Raw genomic sequence first — 20,212 nt, 5'->3', positions numbered from 1 at the left:
GTATTGGTGGCAGCAAAAGAAGAAAATTGTAAAATACTCTAGGAAGAAAAAAATGCAGGATTGAGCAGTTAAAGCAGACACTTGACTTTTCTACTACACAGATGAGTTTTATCTTCAGCTGGAAGTTTCACAGGGATACGAATGTTTGAGGTTGGAAGGGACCTCTGGAGGCCATCTGGTCCAACTCCCCCGTTCAAGCAGGGCCATCTAGAGTCCAGTGCCCAGGTCTACGTTTGAATGTCTTCTGAGTATCCCCAAGAACTAGGAATCTAAAACCTCTCTGAGCACCTTTTGCCAGTGCTTGGTTGCTCTCTCACAACAAAATTGTGTTTCCTGGTGGCCAGAGAGAAGCTTCTGTGTTTCAGTTTATACCCACTTCCTCTGGTCCTGTCACTGAGTACCGCTGAGTGAAGCCTGGATCCATCTTTTTTACACCTTCTCTTCAGATTTTATATATATATGTGTGTGTGTGTGTATATGTATATATGTATATAAGCTTTCCTCCCAAGACCTTTCTTTCTGCCTTTCCTCCTAAAAAGGGTGTTAGGGTGTTCCAGTCCCTTAATCATTTAATCATTTTCATGGCTCTTTGCTGGGGATTCTCATTTCTGTCCATGTCTCTCACACTGAGCCCTGAACTGGACCTGTACTGATGCCTGAGGCTGTTCCTCCCCAGCTGTAGGGCTTTGCACTTCTTGTTTAGCTTCCTGTCAATGCATTTCTCCAGCTTGTCATGGGCCTTCTGGATGTCAGCACGACCCTCTTTTGTATCAACCACTCCCCCCCATTTCTGTTGGATAAAAGAAATATTTATCTTAAGGGAGCTGTAAATTTTCTATTATGATTATGTAATTTTGAGATCATGAAAATAAAATTTCTTCAATAATTTATCACTTAAAAACTCAGACTTTTCTTTCACTTTTGGCTAGTATATATAGCAAATACTAGATATCTGCTGAATGCTGAGTAGATTAATAGTCATTTTGTTACAGATGAAATTAAGTTGCCCTCAGTTGTGACAGATGAGTTGGTTGTAAATACTGTTTCTTAATTATCCATTCAAAGTCAGTCAAGTCTTTCTTTACTTTCAATTTTGTCTCCTTTTTCCCTTCCCCCAAGACACATACTGCTGACAAAATGTTAACTACAACCTGAGTAGTAGGCAAAATTGTTTATCTGAAGGCTGCTTATGGTATTTGGAGAAAGAGGTGGAACTCTGTGACCTGTAGTCTTGGTGGTTCCTCTATCTTTTTGCAACATACCAAGAAAATTACTTTGATAAGACTTTGAACCAAACCCAAGGCCAAAGAAATTTTGTTTACTTTTTCAGTTTTTAGTGCATGAAAGAGTTGAGTGAACTTTGTGCCATGTAAAAGGATTAGCGGTTGAAGTGGAGAAAGCAGTTCCTGATTCTGCTTTATATGGATATTTTCAAAAGTAATAAATAAGTTTTCTGATATAGAACAGTGCTACATTATGAATCTGGCATTCAAAGCCTGGAGACATTTAGATTCTATGGGCTGTGAGAATAATTTCCCATGCTGAGGTGATCTGAGAATGTAAAGTAAAATGTGTGAAAAAGACACTTTATTAGAGAGAAAGATCTTTAATTTGTGACAAGTATAATTTATTATGCAACCCATCTGGAGGGTTGCCTCACTAGCTATTTTTCAAGCTTGTGTTTTACCATAGGTTAGCATTTAACACATGAAAGTTTAAAAAAAGAATCTATCACCACTATATGAACCAAAATCAGTAAAACAGCTGTTTTTCTATTTTACACAAGAAAAAAGCTATGAAAAGTAAATTCCCTAGGTGCCCTGCTAAAGTGTACAACCACATCTAAAGAAGGAAAAAGTGAACACTATTGTTGAAATATTCATAGACTGGGAATGATCAAGAAAATCGGTTAATGGCAAATGATTTTTTTTTCATTGTTGAAATGCAACTTCAGATTATTCCAGTTTTTAAAAAATGAAGCCAAATGTAAAGCTCTTAGCGAAACACAAATCTTTGCAAAAGCTCTTGGTGCTGTTTAACACTGAAGAACAGGGACTATCTTTCAGTAAAGCATGGTCAGTTTGCTTCTGGTGCTGTACAATTGATAGATCACATAAGATGAATAATGTCTATCTCATGCTGCATGATTCTGCCCCAGTCAGGCAATAGTGACAGACACGTACAATGTGTCAACTCATATTTTATGCTGAAAGAAGAATTACTGAAATCGTTAATACGTGTTGGAGTGGATTTCTGAAGTATGCAATATGAAGTCAAGAAATTACTATGGTCATTTAGTGTGTTACAGTGTTGTGAAAGCATGCAACTTGTGTTTTAATTTGTGTTAACTGAGATGAGCTGGATTAGCAAATATCTTCCCTGCTGCTTGGTGTGTCTCTTAAAACCTGTAATCTTTAATCACTGCAATGTATTTTTATTTTGAGCTATTTGCTTGAGACTAGTGGACTTCTGTGTAGTGGTAAATATTTTATGGCAGTTGTTGTAAGCCACATCTTTGTATTACTTCTCAGCTAGAATACTTTGGATTTGAATGCTGGTTATGTAACACAGAGATGCTTCTGAATAAGCCTTGAGCAGGTGGTGTGGTTTTTTTTTATTTTTTTTTAATTTATTTTTGTGGTGTGTTTTTTTAGGGTTTTTTTTTTTTCTTTTTGGGTTTTTTTTTTGTTTTTTTTTTTTTTTTTTTGGTAATGTGGTCCACTGCACCACTTTGGTATGCAGAAAGTATTCTGTTTTTCAGTTTCATGTCCTGTCCTTCTCCCTTATGCTATACACTTGTGAATTACAGCCCGGTTATTATGCAATTCACTTGGGATGTAGATACCTGTTTTGCAGCGTTTTATAAAGCAAAAAGCAGCATCCGTAAAATGGTCATTGGGATTCTCCAGGGGCGATCCAAATTCCTAAATCATTAGGAGACTTGTGTTACAGCCAGTGCTTTTGTGAGTGGTTCCAGCTAGCAGAGCCTATGTTCTGTTGCCAGTATTTGTCCTCTTGAACACAAAGTGTGTTGGGAGCTGACCTGGGCTGAGGCAGCCCTTTGCTCTCCCTCTGGGTGCAGCTGGTTTTAGGCTTGATCCATTCCATAACCTGGCTCCTCCTGGGAGAGGAGTTATTGTAGCAGTTGGAAAGAAGAGGGAGGGTTGTGAGACATGGTTTGCACAGCAGGACCAGATTGAACTGGCTGAATTCATTTACAAATCTGTGCCTTGATGTCATCATTCTGGTTAAGATGCCCAGCTCTTCAGTGGCTGGTTGGCGAGGGGACTGTGTGCTTCTCTGTTTTGAGATTTTATGCAGCTTGACATTGTTTGAATAGCTTTTCCTAAAGAAAAAAAGGACACCCCACTCCCTCTTCCCTGCCCCTCCCCCAGCTAATGGTGTTTGGAACGGGTGGATAGTTCTGAAGTGACCAGATTCATGCTTCTGATGAAAATTTGTCACAAAAAAGAAGTTAATTTTTCTGGACTTGCACCTACCTAAAATTTACCATTTTGCACTTTTAACCTGAAAATAGCATAGCTAGACAATCAGAGGTTCTGAAGAGTATTTAAATCCTTGTCATACACACATACACACAAACACTCAGTCTCATTTCTAGTGAGATGGTACATGTGTTTTCTTTCTTCTGGAATGATGTATAAAATCAGATGTGTTTTAAGTGATAGCTTGAGTTGCCTTGAGAGAAAAATGAGAGAAATATAACTATATATAATGTATTATTTTAACAGCTTGCTTTTACACGAGATGGACTATGTGGCTTGTGGAATGAAATGGTAAAAGATGGAGAGATTGTATATCCTGGAACAGAATTAATACAGAGTGGTGAACTACCTCCAAGAAAAGGTATGAATTTCTTTTAATTTGTTCATTTTTTTACTTTCATTGTGATGATGAAAATGGACTTCAGCTTCCATACTATTACAAAACTTTCGTTTATCATCACCTGTCTGTATAATTTGCAGGTGTTAATGTTTTGAATTAAATACAATTGAAAGTGATTTCTTTAAAGTGTATGGAAAAGTAATGTCCAAACCTCCAAATGAAGGCTTAAATCTGTTCCAGCCTCTGAAATTTAACTTTATAACTAGGCATGTTATTATGAGAGAGGCTTGGCAGTGTCTTTCTGTTTGGTATGCTTGGTGTGTTTACAGCTGAAGCCTTTGTTTAGAGGAAGTGGACTGAGGAATGGGATAAAGCTGATACTGCTATTTCTAATTTTGTTTACAATCTTCAGAAAGTAGCTGAAAGGTCAGCTTTAAAACTGTCCATAATCTGCCTGAGAATGTAGTGCATGTTTTTTTTTTTTGGTTTTTTTTTTTTTAAGTTTTCAGTGTACTTGAGAGCAGTTCTAACACTCTGCAAATACTGCAAATGGCAGAGTAATACATCTATTTAGAGGGATTACTTTGGTGGGGGTGGATTTTGTTTTTTGATGGGCAATGCTGGAATGGGGTGATTCTGCTCTTGCTTTCTTCTTGTCTTCACCACAAAAATGGTGCTCTTTTGACTCCTTACTGAACAAAAAATTAAACTAGTTAAAAAGGAAAATATTTGTTTCCTGATGTGGTTGAAGTGGACTCACCAAATGGTCAGATAAGTTTTGTCAATAATTTGTAAGATTTACAGATAAATGAGGAGATGGGTAGAAATACTGTCTTTGGTAACAAGGAGCTATTTTAGCATCTATTACTTCCTGAACTGTACTGATGGGGGTAGAATGATGTTTCAAACCAATAATGCTCAATTACTCACGTAGACGATTTTTTCATACCTCTAGTATGCCTCCTTTAAAAATAGGAGAAACGAATGGATGTGTTTTTGACTAGAGGGGGTAACTTCTACAGGAAGATACAATAAATAATTTATGAGAAAAGAATGAATTATAGTTGATATTACTTATCAAGAGTATAAGCTTTGTTGGGATATTGGTGGCTGCATGCTGTAGAAAAAATCAGATTATTTTAACCTGATATATTATATTATATATGATATTATATATTATTATGATATTATATATATAATATATATATTATTATATATCATATTATATATGATATGATATTATTAACTGTTTCAGAGTCAGAAAACTTTTGTCTTCCCTATGCTGCTGGCCCTTTGGAATATTATTGTTGACACTGGGTGAAAATACAGCTGTTCTTCTCAGAAAGGCTACTACCACAAAGCTGTTTGTGAAATAAGTGGGAGGTAGTGTAGTATTTTGTTCTTAGGATTGGCCAGTTCCATGTATATTAATAAAAGGTGTTGTAAACTTGATACAATAAAGGGAAAGATTACCTCCTAAAGGAATTGTAGGAAATGCTTTCCCATTCACTGACAGCTCATGATAGAGGTGTTGTGGTGGTTGTGGTATAACCATTCAACACACTGTGCTTTCATGTAGAAGAAGGATAACAAACATCTGTAAAACTGAAGGATATAATAAAGTAAATACCTACATTGTAAATGAAATTGATGAATTGATCTTTTTTGTGCTGGGTATTTACACACTGTTTTTTAGAGTTGTACCTTTGCTAGTCTTTGACAGAAAATTGTTCCAATATTTTTATAGCTAAGTAGCTGCAGAGAATTGAGATTTTTAGTTAGTTATGGTACAAAGTATAGACAGCAGTATAAAATAAAAATCCAGAAGTGGTAAGTCAATCACCTTTGACTTCATGTTTATCCACACTTAGGATACTTACTCTGCACAATGATGAGAATTTTTCTTTTAATGCCGAATGTATGTATGTACACCTCTTAGAAGGTTCAAAAAGGTATGAAGTGTTAAAGACTGTAAACCACTGTTATTTAAAAATACAGAGTTTCTTACACTTGACTGTATAAATAAGGGTTTTATGTTACTCTAAAATGTCCAAGCTGTGATGAGGCTTTTGAAAGCTTTCTCATGTGCATAGTGTGGTGATGGTAAAGGCAGACTGCCGCTTGTTTCCAGTACTGTATTGTGGTGGGTTGACCTTAGCCAGGTGCCCAGCCTTCCAGCTCCTTGCTTGCTGCCCCTCCTCGATAGGACAGAGGGAAAAAATAAAATGGAAAGGTTTGGGGGTTGAGATAAAGCCAGGGAGATCACTTACCTGTTACCATCATGGGCACAATACTCTTGAGGAAAATTACTTTATTCTAGTGCCAATTAAGATAGAATTGGATGGTGAGTAACAAAGGTAGAAACTAAAATGCCACCTTCCACTTGCCTTTGCTTCTGCAGGAGTTAAGTGTAGGTATTGCGTAGCACAGATCACACCTGTTCCTTTCCACAGATGGAGGGTATATTTTGTACATATTTCTTGAAACACTGTAGTAGGTGAGGAACTTAAATAGCAGCTTTTTCAGACTCTTAACTCTTAGGATAATGTATGAACTGTGTTTCAGTGAAGTTAGCCTTCATAAATGTTATTGTGTTGGCCTACAGGATTCTAAAATACAGCTGTGTTGCTTATCAGGCTTGAGTTTTGAGGGAAAAAAGGGCTAATCAAAGCTATTTTTGGTCACTGTCAATCAGGTTGTATGTTTGATTCTGTTAGGCAGTAGTGAATCATGGAACCAGAAAAGTTGATTTGCACCTCTGAACTTGCAGCTCAAGTTGAGTTTCATGAAATAAAAATCTAAAGTATTAAATCTGTTTGGCTGATACTTTTTATTGCATAAATGATCTACCAATGTAATTCAAGAGGAGAGGGGAAAGTATGTACAAGTAATGAGATTTATATAAAACCCAGTGGTTTTACGTGAAAAGCAGTATAGATTAATGTCAATATTCAGAGTTTGCTGCTAAATTTACTAATCTGGAGATGAGCAAGAGGGGTTGCTGTATGTAGTCCCTTTTATTCAGTCTTTTTAAAGAAGTTTTGATTTAAGCCCATCCACTATAAGTCTGTTTTGTCACTAGCTCTCTGTTGATGCTGACTGTTCAGAAGAGGCACTTCATTCTGTCAGCAGATATTAGCAATGGCAGTAGACTGGAAGAACATGCTATTGATAGCAAAAACCATTCCTTTTCTCTCTAGGAAGAATATAGAAGTAGTGATTTTTTTTTCTCCTGTCTTATTCCTAAGCAAGAATGTTTGCTTAGGAATAAGGTCTTAGTTTTGAATTCATGGCACTTTAAGAAAAACGTGTTTGATAAATGTGTTCAAAAGAATGTGTTCGTATCATCTGAGGACACAGCTGTGACAGAAGTGATGTTCAAGTACAGGTGCACTTGCAGCATTGCAGGTGTTTCAAAGACAATCAGGCTGCCCTCAGGAAATTTGGATTAGATTAATACCTTGTATATGGGAAACTATGTTCTGAAAATAATAAAAAGTATTAAATAATATCATTCTTACTAAATTTTCAAGTTAGAGAACTGTTACTGTAAAACTTTAAGACAAACCAGTCTCTTTAAGACATACAGGTCTCTTTTGTGCGTTGCTATTTCTTATTTATCTTTGATTCCTCAAACTTCATAGGTGGAAAATTCTGGTTCAATTAACTGTTTTAAGTTCCAGCTTCATGCCTTTGTCCTGCCTTTGGTAAACACTGTGGGCTTCCTCTTCTGTTCCCCCTTTCCTGAAAGCTGGACCTTTCTCAGCCTGGTGCCTCTGAATACACAAACCTCATTCAGTGTTGCACCTGCAAGCAGGTTAAATGAAGTCCAAATGCCACAAGCAATTCCAGAGAGGCTGGCAGAAATGAAATAGTTGTGGCAAGAATAACAGTATGTGGGAGTTGGTTATGGTGGCTGCTGTTCAGACCACGTTGTAAATCAACCTGTAGTAGTGTGTAAGGGGTGTAGGCTGGCTCCCACTTTGAGCCTCCTTTTTGGTGTAAGGGAGAACTTTTAAAAGGGAGAACTTGTTAAAAGTGAGAAGTGCCACTTTTCTGCTTCCCCTGATCCAGCTGTGGGCTGCACCCAGTGACTCAAGAATTCAGTGCTCAGCTGTGGACTATCATACTCTCACTGCAGGATGGGGACGTCTGTAGTCACTCTGTTGGACAGTTTGACTGCAGAAGTGTAGAATGCTCTACTGTAAATTAAAAACATAATTTAATGCATTAAAAAAAAAATAAATTATACCAGGGAAGAAAATAAACTTTATTCCTGATTAGGGTTAGGAGATCAGAATCTTAGCATCTAACCTAGAAGTCTGTATAAATATGATTTGCAAATGGTAAGGCATGTATCATTCCCTCACAAGTAACTATTGATTTTGTGTATGTAGTAGGTTATGTGTGTGTGTGTGTGTGCGTAAAAAATGAAGGATTTTTGACAGAAAATAGATTGCAGCTGAAATATTTCCTGAATCTGGGACTAGCAAATGCTGGTTTAGGGTGGTTATAAGGTACAGCCCTTGTCTAAAGCACACCTTGTGACTTTTTGCCCTGTCAGTGGCAACATCTGTAGGTAAACTGTTGCAGGCTTTCTCTCTGTGGAGGAATTTCCAACTACGTGAGTTCATTGGCATTTCAGAGCAGCACAAGACCATACTCTAACAGGTGGTGGAGGCGACTATGCAGTGTCAGGTTTTTTTCTTCATTGATTATGAAATGTAAGTTCCATTTTTAGTGCTTCCTTTTTATCCTCTGTTTATACCAGATTAGGCTATGGCTGTGCAAGATAGTGCATACATGGTAAGCTGCTGTGCTTTGATTTGGGTGCTAATTTCTGGTTGAGGATGGTTATTTCATTGGCTTAGTTTTGACTGCTGGCTGTGCCTACCTGCCTCAGTGTAGAGGTATAAAGCTGTAAACTAAAATATAATAAAGAGAAAGGTCTTTCAGGGAGATGTTACACAGTTGTTTACCCCACCACGATGTTCACAAAACTAAGTTAAATCATGCTGACACACTGCACTTTATTTTTGCAGGCATTGTTTTGAAAACTGTCCTATTACTTGTTACTTTGGTCTGTTCTGGCTTTGCTCAAGATATTTCTCCTCCCTGTCCCTTTCTGGAAAATCTTAGGGTCTTTCTGCTTAAAAATCTTTCATGAAGCATAACAGAACTTCCATAATTATGGTGTATGTGTTGCTGCTTTCAATCTAGACTGATACTGGCTTTGTCTATTTGTGTGGCAAGTGGTTTTTGCAAGTTGAACTGTCTTTGTGGAACAATTTGACATGGTCTTTTAATGTGATTTTTAGGTCATTTCCTTCCTACTTTTTTTCTCATTTCTCCTCTTCTTGGTTCATACAGACAATTAAAAAAAATCCTCCTGTGGATTTACGTGCCAGGATTGTTTTTATTCCATACAAAGCTTGAGTTCCCACCTGGATTGGGATCTCTATCTGCAGTGAGGAGTTGGATAAAATTACTAAGTTTGTAGCCCTTGGTTGTCATCCTTAGCCAAAGATCTGTTAAAAAGTATAACAAGTTCTCCTACAGCTGCCTGCAAAACTGCATCTTGGCACAGCACCCTTCTACCCACTAACTAAAATTCCAGACCCTGCAAAGTGTGTCTCTAGACGTGTGGGTGAGTGGAGAAACAGTGACATTATGGTGCTACTGTGGAAATATTCTGAGCTACTGGGGCTGAACAGGGTCCTTGGTCTATAATGGATTCTGTACTTTTAATGTTATTTGCTTCTGCCTTTGAAAAAAACAGCTGGATTGAATCACATTTTGGACATTGTTATCAAACTGGTGACTCACAGGCTGTTCCTCAGTGTTTGAGGGACAAAGGTTCTCTGTTTGCCACTTATAAGAGGTATATTCAAATTGTGTTTTCCTGCTCTCAAGTGACTTTGCTATCTCTTCCTTGGCTCACCATTTCAGCTCCATTATGGATACTGTGATTGTGCCTCCTTTCATTTTTTCCCTGCCCTTCAGTCTTCATCTTCCACCTCCTGAGCACTAGTGTCACTTATAGGTTAGGAAACAATGCTTTAATTTAAAATTTGTGTATTTAAGGCTCCCCAAGAAAAGCTTTATTTTGGGAGGTGTTATTGTCTCCAGTTAAAAAAAAAGAGGGAATCACAGATCCAGTTCCAACCAGATTAAGCATTAATTTTCTGTTAGGCCAGATGGAAAAAATAGTTGAATGTTTTTGTACATTGTGATAGGTGTATTTTGTAGATTCTGAGGTAATGAGAACCTTTGATCTCACTCTGAGTGTGAGGCAGTCTGCAGTTCCTTGTCTGGCTACTGATGTAAACCTCTTGCTTATTATTTTCTTATGATTTACACTGGTACAAATGCATTTTTTTTTTGGTGGGGTATGTGGGGTGAGAGAGTCAAAAAGACAAAATACTAGTGTTTCTGTCACGTTGTGGCTGGGACATTTAGGAGGGAGTCTCTGAACTAGATTGGCAACAGATAGAAATGATGGATTGGTCAGTTCTGGGAGCCAGGTAACGATGGCTGGGACTGAACCCTTCATGGACAAATTTCAGATGCTGGACTTCAGAAATTTTGAGTGGTATGTTTTGAGAAGAAGGCCAGGATGAGGAAAGTAGTGGGCCACATTGTCAGTTGCAAGGCAGTCTTATGCATTGAACTGACTGGAGGTATGGATATGGAAATACATAGTCCCAATATAAATAAAGAGGAACTTCCAGCTGTCTAGTTCTACTGTCTTTAGAAAATTGAGATTTCAGGCAGCCTTTGATTTCAGTGATAATTGACTGATGCCTGTGTTCTGACTTTGTGAAAGTTGTCTCAAAAGGATTGCACGTGCTGTTTTGTTGCTTGGGCAGGAAATGGTAGTATTATTTTCATTACTTGCTAGTAATTACTGAGATGCTAGATGTTTTACAGATGTTGACATACTACTGCATAAAATTAGTATAAATGCCAATATATAGCTCTCCTAGATTTTGAAATGAAGGCTATTGCTGTCTATTTTTATTCTGTTAGAAATGGAATGTAAAACAAAGTAGATACTGCAGCAATGGGGATAGTTGGGAGCACAATCTGACTTCAAGTACCTCCTTTGCAGTACTGTGTATTGCAAAGTCTTTGAAATTCTTACATGATGGTGTCTATATTAAATGTTCATCATCCAGAGGAGGTTACAGAGGTGATTTCTGGATTGTAAGGTCACTGTCTTACGAAATGTAACACGAAACCCAGCACCTGTGACAGTTAACATGATAAAATACTACTTCCCCCCATGGTGTTCTCTTAATGATAGACAATATTTCTGTAATCTGGTGGGCTGGGGATTTCACCTTTACATTTCTAATCTAGATCTGAATTCCAGCCTGAATTGAAGGTAGCTTAACCCATTTTTTTTCCCTCCCTTTTGTTTTCTTTAGATGATAGCACTGAATGCCAAACTGCATCAAAGAAAGAAGAGCAAAATGACAAAGAAAAGAAAGATGAAGAAGAGACTCCACTGCCCACTTACAGGGCCAAATCGATTGTTGAGAGTTGGGTGTGGGGTAAACAACCAGGTATTACAGCTGTTTTGGTCATTGTCACTGCCATTATGTATTCTGTAGTGATCACTACTTTTGTAGCTTCAGGAAGTATTTGTATCAAATGTACTTGCTGACATATGCATCTCTTAGGTTAGTGAAATAAGTTGGGTAAGTGGTTAACTGTGATTGAAATGAAACATTTGCTGTTATTAATTTCAGGTTTAATTAGACTCTTGACTTGAAGAGTCAATTTGCCCCTTTCAGGCTGCTTGAAGGAATGATAGACTGACTTGTAATAAATGAAGTTACCCAGTGAAAAGTTCCAATGTCTTCGGAATATTTCTTTTCAGTTGCAGGCATTATAAAGAAATTATGGTAGTTTCTGAAGCCTGGATTTTCTGCAAGCAGTAATGGTTTGATAGGTGATTTTTCTCTATGGTTTCATGTTCTGGTAGATAGGTTTGTGTGAATCATGGGAGGAAGGTTGAAATGGTTAGTTCAGTTAACTGTTTGTCCTGATCTTTGCTGACAGTAATTGCACCTGTGCTGGCAGTGGAAAAGCCGTTTGTGTGTTCTTATCTTCATGTAGGGGTCTGTAAAATATTTTTGATACTGAAAGCTGTTAAAGTTTGTGTCTGCTTGTTACTGTAGAGCAGAAGTTCATTGTCTAAAATTGTCCATGTTTAAAAATAGCAGATCAGAAGAAGCCGCAGTTCAGTAGTTTATTTTACAGTTCCTGGTACATGATGTTGCCTGATTCAGATGTTGGCATGTACAAACTTCAGAGACATCTGTTGTGCCACTTGTCCTTTCCCCTCACCCAGAAGCATTTGAAGATCCCTGGGAAAAGTGTTATCTCTTCAGTGCCAGAATCTGCATCTGTGTAGCTGTGTTTGCTAGGGGAGATACTTGTTTCTGTTGAGCTGCAGGTCAGCTGCCAGTCTGCTGTCCTCTGCTCTGTGCCAGCCTCTTGCTCCCTTTCCTTAAGGACAGGGGGACAGATGGATTTGCTGTCACTCTGCTAGTGGGACAGAATCTTGCCGTGTATCAGGAATGATAAGAATTGCCACTACAGTGGAAGAGGGAGCGAGAATTCAATGTGGTGGAGAGATGTGAGCTAAAGGTCACATTATTTATGTCTTATATTCTTATTTAATGTGTGTTGCTAAAAAGCAAAATAAAACTATTTTACAGAATGGTAATCTAAATGTCAAAAATCTTACCAAATTTCTTCCAGCTGCCCAAAGTGTTTGGGACAAGACTTGGCTTTTAAGCTGACCCTCAAATTATTTTTTTAAAAAATTGAAAAAAGTTTTTTTTCGAATAAAAAGGATGTATGCGTGTTTGGAGTTTTCAGAAAGAAATAGATTTCTGTCTTGTAAATAGTAATAGCTTTTCTGTTTATAAGCACTTTTAGTGCTTATGGTTTATTGCCACATATATGGAGTCATATTCTAGAAATAACATGTGAAGACTTCATAATTTGCCAAAAATAAATTTTTATTCCTTGGTCTCTGTTACCATTTGTGCTTGAAGTTTGTGTCACATAGCAAAAATCCTTAAACATAAATAAATAAATATATTTATTGCATAAACAAACCACAATTGTGGCTTTTGTTCAAGATTGTAGGTTACCTTGTTAATTTTTGCCTTGCATTTGTCAGATATGTAGCTAACAGCTGCTTTTTGAGCCAGCTCAAAAGTTTTTGTGGCTTGGTAATTAATTTTGAAAAAACTATACAGCATCTGCTCCATTTTGATATTTTCTGTTAATGTTTCATAAAATGAGAGCTGTTTTATGCATTTTTTCTGTTATCCTTCAAAAAATAAACATTTCCTTGTCAAAACCATGAAGGAACTTTTAAAAAAGGAGAATTGCTTCTTAAATATATCATTGCTGACCAAGTAAGAATTAAAGACTTACTATGTCTTCATTTATGCTTTATATTCCTTCCCAAGCAAGGTATAATTCAGAGATGGAGATTTGAAGTTACATTACAAAAAGAACTGAAGAGGCATTTAAAGTCAGTGTTTCAGGTCAATACACTGAAGTATTTCTGCTAAGTTTAATGGTTTACAGCCTTACATTAGGAAAATAGTAACTAGATATTAGACACTGTATGTTTTAGAAGCGCTGTAATACAATCTTATTTTGCCAAGTGTGGAGGACCTTGGTGTCAAACTTCAGCAGGCTAATCTAGGTCAGTGGGCCTTGTGACACCCTCCCCCAGGAGGGCTAAGAGATTGTGAGAGCACAGAGAAAAATCTGCTTGTTGCATGTGTTGAGAAGCAGAACTTCATGTGCCCCTCGACTCCATGCTTGTTTTGTCATCCTGGCACAAGTTTAGAGAAGCAGAATGCTTCCCCTAAGTCTCATTTATGCTGAGGTCACTGTGCTGTCAGAACAGAGCAAAGACATCGTAGTTTTTTTCTTTTTTTCTTTTTCTTTTTTTTTTTGTAATGGTCTTACTATTCCAAGTACTGTAAGAATACATAAGAATAATAAATACGTGTGTGTAAGTCATTATTTGACTTTGAGGTGGTTTTTTTCTTTCTCTTTTGCATCTTAGTATTCTTCCATTTCATATTCAGTTCTTTTGTGATACCACTGTTAGACTATTCATTTTTTACATGGATGTTCCCTTAAACTATCTTCTGCCTGTTGTATTCGTACCAGGTTGAGTACATTTATAAAGCAGCTCCTCTGATTATTCCTAAAAATTCTTGTTTACTACCTTCATCAGTTTTATTTTCTGAAGATATTGAGGTTTTAAGATCTTATATGATTTGAGGTCCAGGTGTTCACCCCTAGGTATTGGGAAAAAAAAAAAAAAGGAACCCTTTGAAGTGGTTGTTCAAAGCCTACAGAAAACAGAGCAGTATTTCATCTTCTTTGGCTTCTTTTTCTTAGTCATAATCTTAATAATAATCTTAAGGTTTAGTCTTAGTAATAATCTTAAGGTTTGCTATATTGAATCAAACTTTTTACAATGTTGCATCTTATTTTTCTGATATTGTTATTACAATATCACCAAGATTGCACCAAGAAATGCTTTATAGGCAGTCCTGAAGAGGCAAGGTTAAAATTAACCATGTGACTTCAGTGAGCTTGTTGAGAGACTTATTAGTACCAAGTGCCCTTGTATTCCTGCATTTGGCCTGTGAGAGGAGCTAGTCAGAACTTCCATCCTGTAAGGGGCTTTCAGTTACATGATGAACTCTAAATTTACACTGTTTACAGAAGTAATTAAAAAGTAGTCAGGGCATTGAAAAAAACCCTTATTTTAGCCTTCTTTATTGAGATATTTTTGGCTTTTATCAGATTTCTTGATTCATACTTTCAAATTTAGATTTAGAAATGCTGAGTCAAAGGATGAAATTTGACCTCCCTGTTTTGAATTTCTCAGAGCTCCTTCATCTCTGTATTTTCTGCACTGTATATTCTTTTACTTCTTTGCCTTTGCATCATCATCCCATCCTGTTCCCTCTACCCCAGCTTGAAACCATTTGTCCAGGTCCAAATATCTGTTTGGTTGCTGTTTTCGCCCTTAAGGAGCGTATGTGTTAGCATGCGTTTTTACACACAAGACAAAATTCTTGCTATTTTATTTGGTGCGTGAGTATTACAACATCAATTTAAATAAGTTTTGCTGACTATCTAAAACTTTGAAAATTACAGAATTGTAGAATATGCTGAGTTGGAAGGGACCTATGAGGATCATAGAGTCCAACTCTTGGCCCTGCTCAGGACAGCCCCAAGGGTTACACCATGTGCCTGAGAGCATTGTCCAAACACTTGTTGAGCTTTGTCAGGCTGGTGCTGTGACCACTTCCCTGAAGAAGTGCACTGCCCTATTGCCCTCTGAGTGAAAAAACTTTTTCTGGATATCCAGCCTAAACCTCCTGTGTCTCAGCTTTATGCCATATCCTTGAGTCTTGTCACTGGTCACAAGAGTGAAGGATGGGTACTTGCCCCTCCACTTCCCCTGACAAAGATGTTGAAGACCACAATGAGGTGTCCCCTCTGTCTCCTCCAGGCTGAACAAACCTAGTATTCTCAGCTGCTTTTCATAAGGCTTCCCCTCCAAATCCTTCACTGTCCTGTACCCAGCCACAAAATGGGAGGCATTTTGAATGCACATGCAGCTGACCAATATTTCTCCTGCTGAGTACTAATAAGGTGAAGTCTAACGTTGTTCATCTTTTCAACAGGGGAGCAGAAGGCTAAAATCTAAATGCTCTTTAGGCATTATATTCTTTGTTGGTATAAAAGAACATTGAAAGCCTGTTTTGGTTGTGTTTCTGAAGGAAATTATGTTTATGTGATAGCAATTTTGTCCTTCCCTCTAACTTTTGAATTTGCTCATTCTGAAGGTTTTTCTAATGGTCATTAGAAGCCTGTTAAGCCAAGCCAGCTGCATCCTTTATTTCCTCTTTGTCCAGTGGAAATACTGTGTAGTGGGAGGGGAAAGCAAAGACAAAATACTAAATTCTCTAGGAAAATTAGAGCACATTAGTTCTCTAATGTCATTAGACAGGAATGTGTACTCATTATAATGGTAGATTCATGCCAAATTCTGCTTGAAACGTGTTTCTAAGTCTGAAGTCTCTCCACCCTGTAACATCTATATTTGCTGTTAATAAAGTTTGGGAGTCAGCCTGGAAACAATTCAGTCTGATTATTGGCATTTTTAAGGTGTCTAATTTATCTGTCAGAAGCATGTGGTGTTCCCTAAAAGAGCTAATGAAATGAATATTAAGGAACCACGAAGCATGTTAAATTATTTCTTTGTGCTGCTGAAACAGGAGCACGCTGTCTTTGGACATGCTACCTGCCTTAGGTTCATGTCAGGTTGGTGTTCTGGCTGTGGCTGAGATGGTTTAAGAAGCTGCTCTCTTCAGGTGTTTTTTTTCGTCTTTTATTTTGCTTAAATATCTGAGTAACACCACTTCCTAATGTTGTTCTGTTAAATAGGCTGGGTTAAACAATTCCAGTGTTTTTCCTTCTAGTACAGGGGACTTTGGGCAGGAGGAATTAGGAAGTGAAGATGCCTAGCTGTGTTGTTTGCTGAGTGGAGTGAGAGATGTGATAATTTTTAACAGAAGAGGGTAAAACCTTTACCTGTCTCTACTGCAGACTGCAACATACCCTGACTATGGCTGCCAGTTAACAAGTGTTCTGCTAATGGTGGTTTGAGAATTTAAACTGGTGTGGTATGGTTCCAACTCCTACAGTGCAGATGCAGGTCAGGGAAATAATGTGTCTCCACCCTTCACAGAATAATTGGCAAAGCATAGCATTGCAAAGGATGGTTAGCATCAAGGGCTGGTGTAATGACATATGAACAGTTTTGTTTAAAGAGTTGTCTGTAACCTTCTCAGATGAAATTTGAATCGTTACTATTAATAAGCTATTCTCTCATTAGAATGTTCAGTTCATCAGAACAAGTGTTGCTCAGATTTGAAAGTTTACTGAGATGAGTTTCACTGCATTGATTCCCAGATGTATTTAAATCTTTAGAAAGATTAACGATATTTTTTGTAAAGATAAATTTACTTGTGGAATAAGAGAAAATTTAAGGTGAGAATGTGTATAGATATATTTCACTTAAAAATAGTGTTACTTTTAATAAAACAAGACAGTTCTTGGTTCAGTTTTTAGATATCTTAGTTATAAGGATACTATTACTGGTTCCAGCCTTTACTACACTTTGTATATGAACTTTGTTTTGCATTCTTAAAATACTAAGGAAGTTTATAAAAAATATGTATGAGTATAATTATTTAATTTTGGTAGAAAGCCTTCCTAAAATTATAGCCATTTTTATTTGTGGAGGCACATCCTTCTCCCCCAGCTTTCTTAACCTCCCTTTAGGTCTGAGATCATTGAAACATGTCAAACCCTAAACCTTAAAAAGGCAATTTTCTGACAAGAAATGTATCTAATTTATGTTTACACCTGGTTGTCATTGTGGCTGATTGAAGGTAGTTTGAAATGTATGCATTGCATATTCAGGATTTCAAGGAAAGTTCCTCATGAAGTAATTGCTAGAGGATTGGTGAGTAGGTGGTTTCTGCTTGTCCTAAGTGTTTCTAGTAGTCCCCATGTTAGATTTTTGTGTGTTGTTTTGAAACAAAGGTCTTTTTCACCTAAGTAAGTCTTCAACTCTCAGAAACAATTTACAAGAGTTTTCACTATTAGGTGACCTGCCAGGCAGGAATGAAGGATGAATGCTGTAGCTCTGTATTACTTGACAGACTCTGCTGAATCTATCACACAGTGCTTGCTTTCTGTAGCACCAAACATAAGAGTCTCTTCCCCAAGCATAGGTGTTAAAGTGCCTTCTTTTTTCTTCATTGACAATTTCTTTACTTTTCCTATAGGTATGGGACTATCAATTTAGGAAATGAATCTGCAGGATGAAATTACTTGTCTAAACAAACAGTGATAAGCAAAGTCTCTGTGAAGAAGAGAGCATGGTCATTTTTTACTTCAGTGTTGTAGTCTGGTGGTTATTTAGAGGTTGATAGGACTTTAGTGTTCAAGAAGAGGAGAAAAATGTCATTATTTTGTGTATTTGGACGGTTTGCTTAAAGAGATCGTGAAACTGGGATGTGTCAGAATTGACTGTGTTCTGCTGTGCTACTCTGAGGTATGCACTGTGAGCTGGTTTTCTTTGTGATTTTGCTCTGTGCTACAGAGTTCTTTGGGAAACTTTGTAGAGTCAAAATTAGGGATGGTGTGGCTTTTTGTCAAATTTCTTGTTGATTTTGTCATATTTCTTGTTGTTTGAGTCAGCATGTGTAATTGCTGCTGTTGCTTTCATCTGAGAGGTCTTGTCTGCAAGGAATATTTTTTTTAATCTATTCTCTCTTGTTGAAAAAATAATTCCCTCATAGTCAGGTGGAAAGATGTGAATTGCCTAGGGAAAGGAATCTAACACATTATGAAATGGTGAAATCTGAGTAGCAATGTTGAAAACAGGCTGGGGTTATGGCTGACAGCATAAATGACTGTGCAATGTGATCCAGTGGCAGAGAGGACTGCTTGAATTCTTTCCTGGGTACAAAAAGATGGGGGACAAAACTTAGAAATACTTTTTACAGCTGCAGTTGCAAAAGAAGTTCTGTGCCTCCTTAGATAAAACCTTTAACCATAGAGACTAACATAAATGTGTCTAAATTTCTATACTTTGGAGGCACTTGTTACAAAATATATGTTGGTTTTGGGGTTAGTTTTTTATAATTATTTTGAAGTGTGTCCATCTTCTCACAAGCCATTGTTACATATATGCAGACATATGTTTTCTTTCGTACCCCTTAGTCAGGTGTCATTTAAAACAAAGATACTTCTGTGTAGCTGCCAGGCAGCAAATGTGGTTGGCTTTGGGATAAGTATAGTAATGCACTGCAAAGAGGAATGGGGTGGCTCAGTGATCAGACTGTTAATGAGGGGACAGAAAAGAAGCCCTTTAGGAATGTACTTTGTTGATATTTGTCCTAGGAATTAAAGCTACAGAGTATATAAAAACACAGTTTATAAGTTTTTGTTTTAAAGTGTTTTTTTGTAGTTGTTTTTGACAGTGTATTTGTTACTGCTATTAGATTACTAGAACTTTGGGCTGTTGTGTACTTTGGTGAAGAGAAATAAGAATTTCTATTCTGGTGCTGGTGCACAAGTCAGATCTTTTATTTACTAATAGTACTTGAAAGCATCTTAAATTTCTGACATTATTTGTTTAAGAAGCATAGCAGCTCTTGGCAGTGATCCTAGAACTTCAGAGAGTAGTTTTATAACTTCTGAGAAACTTAAGAGAAGGTGTATGGGGTGAAAATGAAAGTATATTCTTGTGGGGACTTGCAAGGCACTTGCCTGCACTTAGGAGAAGTCTGACTCTAGGGTTGGATGATGATAAGAATTTGTTGTCTAACTTGTTTTTTTGGAATGCATAAATATTTCCTGTGATGTTTTAATTTCAGACATGAAATATGAAGGTTTTGATATGTTTAGACAAAACCAGTTTTGATGATAACCTTTGTCTAAGGTTCTAACTGTATCTACTAACATACCTGTTAGGTATGATTGTATTTATGTCATACCCTGTGCATTAAATATGGAAACAGAGTTTCACTGGACTCAGACTTTCAGTCAATTTACAGTTTTCAATTTCTCGTTATTGTTCTTGATACTTTATATAGCGAAGATGAATGTCCATAAAATGATTTCTCTCTCTGCTACTCAGACGTGAATGAATTGAAGGAGTGCCTTCAGGTACTGGTGAAGGAACAGCAAAGTCTGGCCACACAAACTGCAACAACAGCTCTCTCAGCCATGAGGCTAAAGCAGAGGCTGGTTATCCTGGAACGATATTTCATTGCTTTGAACAGAGCAGTTCTTCAGGAGAATGTCAAAGTAAAGTGGAAAAGCAGTAGTGTTCCTCTGCCTGCTGTGGATAAGAAGAGGTAATAACACATGCACGAACAAGTTAATCCATTAGAAAAGCCATAGAAAGGTTATCAGCCTGTCTGTGAGAGCTTAATCAGATTTATTCCTCCTTGTGAAACATTAATTGTAAAGAAACTTATTTCTTAAGATGGCTTTGCCATATTAAGTGGTGTTACCTGCCATCAGTCCTCCTTGCCTGGTGCTTTCTTACAGTGTCTCTGTTGGTACTAGGAGGTTTTTATTGTAATACATTACTGTAGATATTAAGGTTTGAGCTATAAGTATACATTTATTGAAGTATTTTTTTTGTTCTGCTCAGCTAGAAAGTATGGAGAAGCCTGTTTCAGAAATGGTGCTAATGGAAATTACATGGTTTGAGTAACAT

The 20,212-nt window shown here is 37.2% G+C and overlaps 1 protein-coding gene across 4 annotated transcripts in view; it reads left to right on the top strand.

Annotated features, from left to right (window-relative positions):
- Positions 1 to 20,212, top strand: part of HERC2 (HECT and RLD domain containing E3 ubiquitin protein ligase 2) — a 102,443-nt gene that overhangs the window by 7,643 nt on the left and 74,588 nt on the right. For all 4 annotated transcript variants that reach the window (XR_004496946.1, XM_015626999.3, XM_015626978.3 and 1 more), the window contains exons 3-5: positions 3,753 to 3,867; positions 11,277 to 11,414; positions 19,625 to 19,844. Coding sequence is in view for 3 of the 4 variants with exons in the window: in XM_015626999.3 (XP_015482485.1) it covers positions 3,753 to 3,867; positions 11,277 to 11,414; positions 19,625 to 19,844 (473 nt within the window). In the remaining variant the exon portion in view is untranslated. The remainder of the gene's footprint in view (positions 1 to 3,752; positions 3,868 to 11,276; positions 11,415 to 19,624; positions 19,845 to 20,212) is intronic.

The sequence above is a fragment of the Parus major genome, chromosome 1, assembly GCF_001522545.3.
Source record: "Parus major isolate Abel chromosome 1, Parus_major1.1, whole genome shotgun sequence".
Lineage (NCBI taxonomy): Eukaryota > Metazoa > Chordata > Aves > Passeriformes > Paridae > Parus > Parus major.
Note: the sequence above shows the minus strand (reverse complement) of the source record. Positions and strands in the feature narration are given on the sequence as shown.